The sequence below is a fragment of the Capra hircus genome, chromosome 22 (genome assembly GCF_001704415.2).
Source record: "Capra hircus breed San Clemente chromosome 22, ASM170441v1, whole genome shotgun sequence".
NCBI lineage: Eukaryota > Metazoa > Chordata > Mammalia > Artiodactyla > Bovidae > Capra > Capra hircus.
The window spans coordinates 50,878,149-50,888,206 of NC_030829.1; the positions used below are offsets into that span (position 1 = coordinate 50,878,149).

A 10,058-nucleotide genomic window follows, 5' to 3' on the forward strand; every position below is an offset into this window, starting at 1 on the left:
AGGACACGACACTGCTGGGCACCAGGTCTCCCGCAGCCGGTCTCTCTCCGGGTTGGCTTCGGAATAGGAACTTTACTGGGCTTGGAAAGGGCTCCCGTTCTGCCGGGGACTTTGGTTAGAAGTGAGATTCCCGCCCCTCGGCCTCGGCCACGACCACTGTGGTCTGATTTCCCCACCCTTTCCCTGGGGCTTACTCACGGCCATTGTTGCTGTCCCCTCCGTGCGTGCGTGGGCCCTCTGCTTCCCTATCACGCTGCGTGGGTTCAAAGAACGAGGTCATCCATGCGTCCCTTGTCTAACCTTTAACCCTAGCCGTGGGGGTTGGGCTCGTTAGTCCTGGACACGCGCGATCAGCTGATGAGAGCGCGCGACGACCGACCGTTGGCGGGGTCGGCGGTGCGGTTTCTCCGGCTGATGGGTGAGGACGCGGCCGTGGATCTCCGCCCTGGGCGGCCACGGGGTGGGGCCTGAGAGCGGAGTGGGGGTGGTCGGGAGCCGAGGAGGAGGGCCGGGCTCGATCGATCGCCGGTTCTTCCCTCCCCGGTGGAGAAGTGGGGACGCAGCTGTTTCCGCGAGGAGAAAATCTCCCCGAGAGTGAGTTTCTCGGCTCTGACCTGTGGCGTGGCTCAAACTCAAGGAAACTGTGATAAATACCCCTTCGTGGTCGGTTTACAACCTCATCTGTACCTCTATTCTCACGTTGTTCTGTGCATTTCCAGTGTATTACATAATAAAGACACTGTCGCTTGTAGGGAAGATGTCTGAGAAACTGAGGAGATGCAGAAAGGAGCTGACTGCAGCCATCGACCGGGCCTTTGAAGGAGTCAGCCATTCCCAGGAGTGCTCGGGCCGCCCGCGGGTGGAGCCCGACGCCGCCCCGCTCTCCTTCCCCCTCCCCGTGCACCGGCTCCTCTGCCGGAGGCACCCGCTGGTAGCCTGCTCTTCTGCGGCTCCATTCTCTCCCATCCCTGGCGCTCTGGAGAACGAGAACGTGGCTTTTGCACCAAACTATGCCCCCGTGAATGCAAAGCCCCAGGCGCTCTGCCCCAAAAGAAACCCTCTGAGCAGCAAGGAAAACATCCTGGTGCGTTCCTCCATTTTGGCACCCGAAAGACAGTTTTGGCGAGCAGCAGGAGATGGGGAGAACTGGAAAAAAGACAGTCTAAGGTGATTCCAATCTCATGGGTTTAACAGCTACAATTAGAGGGATCTCCTATCTGGGGGTAAAAAAAAATTGTTGAAAATCCTAAGCTGGGTCCATAACAGATTTTTCCCTCCCCTTGGGGGCTCTACTGAAGATAGAAATGGCAACCCACCAGTATTCTTGCCTGGAAAGTCCCATGGACAGAGGACCCTGGTAGGCTACAGTCCATGGGGTCGCAAAGAGTCGGGCACCACTGAGCGACTTCACTCACTAGGGCCTGTAAGTCTTCCCTAGACCTTGTCTTCTCCCACGTGGTTGCAAACTGCCTGGTCTTAGGAACCTTTTAAAGGCTAATTAAAATTTAAGTTTACTTTTGCATCATCTCTTAGCAAGGAGGACCACATGGGCTGAAATTTCCAGGTCCTGCCATCTTGGCTGCCCTGGAAGCAGAGACTGAAGAAGCCATTTAATTGTTTCAGTATTAAAAATATCTGTGCTCTTATTCACAGACATTAATGGGCATTAGGATGCTTTTAGTCAACTTCACTGACTTAGTGGTTCCCAGTTTTCGAATCACAACATAAATGGCAATTTAAAGGACTAGTGTTTGTCTTTAAGCTTATCTAACACTGAGTTCACCTCCGATACTTTCTTGAAAGAGGATTAATCCTCTGCCTTTTTTTTTTCTCCTGGGGGCTGCAGGAATGATACAGAGAAGGATGTGAAAGTTGACACAAGCATCCCACTCAGTGGTTCCAGCCAAGAGGTTACAAAGGATCTGCTTGATATGATTGGTGAGTTCAGAGGGCTGTTCCATCCTCTCCCTGAAAGGATAGATCCTTCACCCAAGCCCCCAAGTCAGCAAGTGTCATAAAAAACACTTATGTCTCTTCCATTGGCTTGGTAGATTTGTTTGGTTCACAGCAGGCTCCATGCAGAGAGCCTTCATGGAGCTGATAGCCTGGAGGAGTCACATCCATCAAGTCATTTCATAAATGTACAGTTAGAGTGAATCCCCGGAGGCCAAGGACCGCAGCCACTGTTGGTGGATGAGTTTATTTGTGAAGGAAACAGGACATAGGCAGAGATGAAGAGAGGGGGAGTAGTCCATCTCAGGTGGGTGGTGGTTACACAAGATTAAAAGAAAAGTTAGAAGCCCAAACCTCCCGTTTAATTCTGCCATCCACCAGAAAGGCAACCACTATTAACACAGTGCGGTATATCCTGGCGTAGACACTTTTTTGCTACACACACATCTGTATATTCTGTATGTGAACTTCATGCGCCCTATTTTTACGCAATGCACAGTGGCTAGACAGCTTCTAATTAAGAGATACATAGCCTTGGGAGCAGCCCAAAGCTGTTGGCTCTGAAGGGTCACCGGGTTATGGGGCAGGAAAGGAGGCGGTCTGGTGAGGGGTGGTGTATGCCCTGGGGCACAAAGCGAGACCCCTGCCCTTGCTCTAGTGACCCAAGTCTCCTCCCGTGGTCCCGGTAGGTGAACGGAAGTCATCACTGCCTCTGCCTGCCTCCCTCCATGGCCCCTGCCGTCCACGGGAAGCATTTTTCTCCTCTTCTGGCTGTGGCCCATGGCTCTCTGTGCTATGTGCTGTGCTCAGTTGCTTTGGTCATGTCCAGCTCTTTGCCACCCCATATACTTAGCCCACCAGGCTGCTCTCTCCATGGGTTTCTCCAGACAAGGATCCTGGAGTGGATTACCATGCTCTCCTCCAGGGGATGTTCCTGACCCAGGGATCCAATCCATATGTCTTATCTCTCCCACACTGGTAGGTGGGTTCTGTATCACCAGTGCCACCTGACCAGGTTAGATCTTAGTTCTCCGACCAGGGATTGAACCCACGCCCTGTGCAGTGGAGGTTATGAAGTCTTAACCACTGGACCGACAGGGAAATCCCAATAGGCAGCATTTTACTTATTCAAAAGACCCCACACAGTGTCTTGTGTCCTCAAGTCAGGGAATAGTTCCCCAAGAGCCAGAATAGGCACATGCATCTCTGTATCCTCCCACTTGGAGGATACATCCTCCTTGGAGACCAGTGGCTGTTTGGGACTCAGTAAATACCTGCGCTAGAAAGGGGGGCAGCAAGCCCATGTTACCATGTGACAGCCTGCCAGCCCAGGTCAGGAGCACCGGCTTTGCACGCTCCCAGGAGACGGCCACCCATTTGTGGTTTTTAACTTCTGCTTGAAATCCCTTCAGAATTCTCCCACTGGATTTCTAATGCTGAATGTTTTTATTTTTAAGACCATACAAGCATCCGAACTATTGAAGAATTGGCTGGTAAACTAGAATTTGAAAACGAGTTGAACCGTGTGTGTGGCCACTGCGAAGATTCACCTTTCAAGGACGAAGCCTGGGCCTTGCTAGTGGATGAGAGCCCTCAGAAGGCCCCGGACGCAGACTCTGGCGGCCTCAGGCAGGCTTTCGATGACCACAATATCGTGGAGACTGTTCTGGACTTGGAAGAGGACTACAATTTGATGACCTCTTTTAAATACCAAATTGAGTAAGGACAGTTGACTTCAGCTTTGATTCTTTACAGTAGGAGACTGATGTTAGGATGTCTGTGCAGGTTAGTCACAATCATCAGGGGCCACTTCAAAGGCTTAGCAGAATCTGAATTACCATGACCTTTTAACTTCTAGTGGTGTCCCTTTTTCAGCTGACAGTCCAGTTTTTTGGTGGTTGTTTGTTTTTTTAACTCTGCTGCTTTAAAATGTTTCTTTTTTCACTTTTTTTTTTCCGAACATCTTGACTGTTTTTTGGATTGCTGTTTAATATACACAGTACCCAAGGCAGGTGCAGGTCGTGGGCCTCAGCTGTGTCTCTTGAAGTTCTTTTCCATGGGCCCTGAAAACGTACAAGTTCCACAAGCAGTGTGGGCTTCCTGGTCCCCTGGGATCAGCCCATCCCAGGCCAGCTCAGTGGAGGAACTGGCCTCAAGAGGACCTTGGCCCCAGGCCCCAGCCACACACATGTCTGCCTGTCCCCTGCATGGGCATCATGCCCTCCTCATGGCCAGAGCCTCAGTCCCTCCATCCTTGCCCCTGCCCAGATCAGAGGCCTCTTACTTGTTTCCAGGGAGCTGGCAGCATCCAGCTCCTGTTCTGGCAGGACATTCCCGTGAGGCCAGCCCACCATACACCCACATCAGACATCTGGGCACTCAGCTGAGTGGGGAAAGGAAGGGATGAGTACAGGTCCTGCTCATTCACTTCATACCTGAAGCTCATCCATCCCATTCCAGGACTGGACCCCCAGGAGGCCACAGGTGGTTCCCATGACAGTGACTGTACTGGGATAAGATGGACGGGGGCAGGGAGGGGCTGAGCCACTGCCCTCTGAGGTCAGCATGGTAGCAGCAGCTCAGCAGGGCTGGCTCCAGCCCCACCACTTGAGAGAAAGGACACCATCAGGGATTATTTGGACCCATCTCTCAAAACCATGATGTTCTTTCAGGAAAACTAATAAACTGTTGAGTAAGGTATGATATCTCCCAGAAGCTGAGTGTCAGGGAACTGCTCACCCCCTTGGCTCATAGGGGAGGATGGGGCAACAAGGCTGGTGCAGAGCTGTTTGTTATGACATAAAACTCAAAGAGCTGGAAAGGAAGGCCTGGGGCCCGAGGACATCCCACGAGGCTGTATTTTAGGCTAGTGACCCAGCATCCAGGCAGGCTGCAGGGCTGGCAACACCCCATCACCACCACAGATCTAGAGATTCATCTGGGCCCCACAGGTGGAGACCTTGCACCTAGTTCTTAGTGGTGCAAAGCCAGGCACCTGCCTGACCCCTAGCCACTTCAAGGAACAGGCCTCCGCTGCCTGGTCAAGGGCAGAGTGGCTAACGAGAACCTCCCCTCAAGCCACCTGACAGTTCCTGCAGTGGATAATAAACACTCGCAGATGGTGGCGTCGAGGTTCACTTTTTAGTCCCTGAGCCCGAGGGACAGGAGCAGGTAAGAAGAAATACTTACAGCTTCTTGGCTGCTGCACTCAGGAGAAAGGGCTGTCTGGATGGAGACATGTCGGGCTACTTGATATTCAGAACACCACGTCTCCCAACAGTGAGTTCCGAATAATATGTATTAATGTGGATCGTCTCCCAGAGAGGAGGCGAAGCGTAATCTCCATCCTCCCCAGTCTCTGCCCATCACTACCCCTGGAGAGTGAGCTGGACTTAGTAACTCACTTTCCAGGGAGAGAGCTGGGGAAGAGAGCAGAGACATGGACAAGCCTGGCAGACGCCACTTAACCAGGTGATAAAGGTGCATCCCCCCCGTGCTGTTCTGTGCCCCTCACCCACCCCTGACAGGATGCAACGAGATGGGGCTTCATTTTAAACCCAGAGTGGAGGGTATTCTCCAGGATGCCTGGCCAGTACCCTAGACTGTCGAAGTCAGGAAAGCAAGGAAAAACTCAAAATCTGTCACACGGCAGCAGACACTGAGGAGACACTGACTAAATGCACTGTGGTGTCCTGGATTGCGTCCTGGAATGGAGAGGGGACGCTCATGGAAAAACGGATCAAATACAAGCTCAAGTTTAGTTCTTAATATGTTTATGTTAGTTTCTTAGTTTTGACACGTACACCACAGTTATGCAAGAGGTTAACTTTAAGAGAAGCTAAGTGAAGGATATGTTTGAACTTACTATCTTTTGTATCTTTACTGTAAATCTGAATTTATTCCAAAATTTGCAAATTTTTTTTTTAATGCAGTTGATTCCAAGTTTGTGACATTATTACTGAGGAAGACAAGGAGGGTTTTAGTCTTTTTTGTCTATGCTTTTCAGTTTATCTGCAGTGGACCTGAATCACATCTGCAGAAAGAAGAAATTAGAGTTGTTTTTAAAACCCTCACCTCCGCCAACCAGCCGTGGGCATCCCTCACCAGATACCTGCCCAGAGGTGACCTTCACAGTTTCTGGGAACTGCAGCAGGTCCAGGGCTGGCACAGGAGGCTCAGCAGGACCCTCACTAGTGGCTCCCCCTTCCCTGATAGTGCTGGACCCTCAGGGCCAGAAGCTCTAGGCCTCACAGAGCTGTTTCTCAGCACTTAGTTCTCCCTGGAGAGGCTTTGCAGAGGGGGTGGCTGCTGGGAGCAGAGATCCAGTGCTAACCCTACAAGACTGAAATGAGAGGACTTTTTTTCTGCCTGCAACATGGACTGTGGCACTTGGGAATGAGGGCCGAGCCTGGGTTAGGGGTGGGGTAGAAGGGGGGCTTTAGATTGTCCTGGCTGGATAGATAAGTATACCTCTAGCTTAGCAAAGCCTTTGTGTGAAAATTCAGATTTACCAAAGAACTAATCCAGCCTGGACTCCTTAAAGGAGGAGTTTTTCCTCGCTGTAGAAACACAGCTGTTGGGTAAAGCAGGTGAGCCCTGAGCCTCCGGCATGCCACTCCCAGAGTAGCTGGGATGGCCACATGGTCATTGCCTTGGCGACACCTTCTCTTGTCTCTGCCTCCCTGGCTCCCCAAGGTGCCCAAGGGACGTCTTCCTCCTCTGTCATGTGCCTTAGGGCAGCAGGCAGAAATGTGCTCATCTGCGCAGAGCAGAGGGTTGGGGAGCCAGTCTCTAGGGATTGAGCTGGAGGAATAACAGGAGCCTAGATTTTTTTTTTTAATTCGCCTAGAACATTTATTTTAATAAAACTTGGGACCAAAGACTTCTTGGGGAGACATTGATATTTGAGAAACTAAAAATGTTTTACGTCATTTGGTTCTCTCCCCCGCAGTTCATCTTGGCAAGCCAAACAATCACTGGATTGTTTCCGTGGAAACACCAAACTGCAGTTTGGATTAGCAGAATCAAAATAGAAACAAGGCAGCTTCAAGAATAAATAGGAGCTTTGGAACCGGCTAGTCGCCAACTGCAAGTTCAACTTCCAGCACAAGGCATGTGAGAAGCTGGGCCCATCCAGTTCTGTAAGGAGGGGTTTCCAGGTCCTCTGGCTGCATCCTGCCTGCAGGGTCGAGGCCAAAATCACTAGAAACCAGCTCTGTCAGTGTATTGGTAAACTTTGTAACAAAACTTAGGGCAGGAGGTGGTCTGAAGAAGCAAGGAGAGGCTGGGAACTGGAGGAAAAGACGGGAGAAGGGACAGAAAGGAGGAGAGATGAGTAAATGCCAAGTGAAGGTCCAGCAGAGAGCAGAGGCCACAGCTGAGGCTTGAGAGTAGAGCAGCAGTTCTTTCAAGAGGACAATTCAAGGGTGGCCAAGGACTGGAAACAGCAACCCCGCCCTCAGCCCCTTCCAGATTTCAGTGTTTCCCTACATTCCTGGGCCTGGCTGTCTAGCCATAGAGATCAAGACTAGAGCCTGAATTCTTGCCAGGTAAGCTCTGGGGCACTGATGGTCAGTAAGCGTCTGCCTCAGTGTGGCTCCAGCCAGCATAATCAGGCACACAAGCTTACCTTCTCATCTTTAAGTCTCAGGGCTGCCCACCCCCTGCTCCCCTCACCAGGGGAGCGGGGGAGCCACCTCTTGGCCCACCTGCCCTGCCTCCTTAACATTCTGCTGCACCCTGCATTTCCAAGCCCAGGGAAGACTCTCAAGGGGGTCAGGAGACCAGGAGGATGGAGACAGGCCACCTGGGGGACCTGTGCCCCTCACCTTGGCATCCAGGTATGTGCTGGTAAGGTAGCACCATCCTGCCACAGGAGAAGCCGTGAGCTGTTAATGATCAAAGAAATTGATGAAAAGGATTCCCTCCTCCTGAATGATGGGCCAGGGCTCACCCTCTAGCAGAGGGAGCCTCCTCTTAACCGAGGCACAAGATGTTTGATACAGCAGAGAAGGCCAGTGAACCAGAAAGGGGAGCCGGGGAGGCCACCAAACCTGCTTGTGGGTCGTTATTGAAAAGACTGTCATCCGGAGACAATCTGAGGCTCTGGTAATTTGCTTTCTCCCTGGAGTACGTGGGAGAACATTAATATTTTAGGTTCCTGCTAAATATTTATAGAGGGAGCAAAGTTTTATTCAGGAAATCTACTGACAATGGATTGCGGCTCTGGTGGGGAAGGACTTCCTGTGCTAGGCCAGCTGGAAAGTGCCTGATTCGATGAAGAGTTTTGGCCTAAGGCCTGGCATGAAAAAATAATTTTAAAACCTGCTCAGCTCTTGTAGGAAGCAGCTATCTTTTTTGAGGGCAAAAATGCTGTGGTTTTCTGGGTACTTTGGGTGGGAGCTGGCCTGGGAGAGAGGAATGGGCACCTTATAGGAGACCTGTCGTCAGGAGCCCTTTGGAACATCTGAGACGAAAAAGGGAAGTTGCAGAGGGCTACTGGAGAGACCCAACTTTCAGGACAGGCTGCCAGGAGCTGTTTGATAAGCAAGCTGTCCCTGCCTTTAGTACATATTTGTCAGTTGTCTCCTAGTGACACACCACTCCTGGATGCTGAGAATACAGTAGGGATGAGGTGGATGCTGTTCTTTTATTTTTTACAGCTGCTGTTCTTGCTTCTGAGTTTATGTTCCACTATGCAAGGTGGGCAAAATACAGATTTAAAGTATCATTTCAGATGGAACTATCTGAGAGAAATGAAAACACAGTAAGGGAATGGGCAACGAGGAGGGCAAGCCCCTTCAGAGACCTCTCTGTAGGTGATGTTTAAATTGATACTTGACTGTGAAGACAATTAGGTGCTGCAAGTGGCTTCTTTTCCATCCTCAGACTGTAGCTGGGGTTGTATAGAAGGAGGAGCCCCTAGGTGGGCCCTGGGCCAATAGACCTCCCACCACATCCGCCCCTGTGTAGCTACATACATCTCTATCAGCATCCAAAGAACCAAAAATGTGTGCTTCAGGGATGTGCTGGGCTGTGTCATGCTCACCAAATTTGGCAGGAACATAATAGTTGGGTTTTTTTTTTTTAAACCCTTAGGAATAAAATAAGAAATATAATATCCTTTCCTGATGATTACTAGAGACAGGCAGTGTAATTTATTTAGCCCAGCCTTGTTAGGTGTTAAATGTACTGCTTATTCTACAAAAACACCCAGCTCATGTAACACTGAGTCACTCTGGCCTTTTGACTTTTAAACAAAATAAAATACTTCTAAAGAAATAACAGGATTTCATAACACAGCAGAATTAAGGAAGAGAGGGTTCTGCCTTGGCATTCTAAAGTTGGAAGGAAACATCAATGAGAAGGCCACAGTCATAAATGTTGGTGGAGTTCTCTCAACAGGGTCTCAGCTTTGAAGTAAAATGATTAAACTTTTCAACTTAGAGCAATAAAACATTTCCAAATGCAGACTGCTCTTCTCTACAAACCTCAGAGTAACCGCTGCACAGCCGCCTGTAGCCTGTTTGGGAAGGGCTGGGTTCCATTTCCCCTTGCCACCTTGGCACCAGCAAAACCAGCAGGGAAGGCAGTGGAGGCTTGCAGAGGGGTGCACAGAGGGCGCGAGTCCAGGGTGGCCTGAGGCAGGGCCCGCATCTCATTTTGTTGCCCTTACAGAGGGCTGCTGCCGTTGCTCGTGGCCACAGAGCACAGGGACTGTTGGTCCGGAAATGAGACTGAAAGCAGCTTAGGCTGCCCGGCAGCCCTGCCAGAGGCGTCACAGGCAAACTAAACCACCGAAGTTTTGTGGGATACGTGCCCCTGAAAATAAATAGAAATCAGGAGCTATTACAGTCCACCTAGAAGCCCCATTTTCAGGAATTCCCTGGCAGTCCAGTGGTTAGGACTTTGACTGCAGTGGCCCAGGTTGAATCCCTGGTTGGGGAACTAAGATCCCCAAAAGCCACCTGGCACAGCACCCCTCCCCCCATCCCCGCAAAAAAAAAAAAAAAAAAGCCCTATTTCAACCCTGTACTGGCTTGAAAATGGGCAAATTTTGGAAGCTGTCCATCCATGAGGATTTTTACTTTCATAACAATCAGTTT

The 10,058-nt window shown here is 50.5% G+C and overlaps 1 protein-coding gene across 2 annotated transcripts; it reads left to right on the plus strand.

Annotated features, from left to right (window-relative positions):
- Positions 90 to 9,423, plus strand: C22H3orf62 (chromosome 22 C3orf62 homolog). 2 transcript variants are annotated; one of them, XM_018066636.1, is made up of 4 exons: positions 90 to 1,167; positions 1,847 to 1,938; positions 3,411 to 3,672; positions 6,905 to 9,423. In XM_018066636.1, exons 1-4 carry the CDS (start codon positions 758 to 760, stop codon positions 6,984 to 6,986), a joined length of 846 nt encoding a protein of 281 aa, XP_017922125.1. In that variant the 5' UTR covers positions 90 to 757; the 3' UTR covers positions 6,987 to 9,423. The 2 variants fall into 2 exon arrangements, with proteins under 2 accessions (XP_017922125.1, XP_005696021.1); XM_005695964.3 differs by lacking the exon at positions 6,905 to 9,423 and having other exon boundaries at positions 3,411 to 4,653.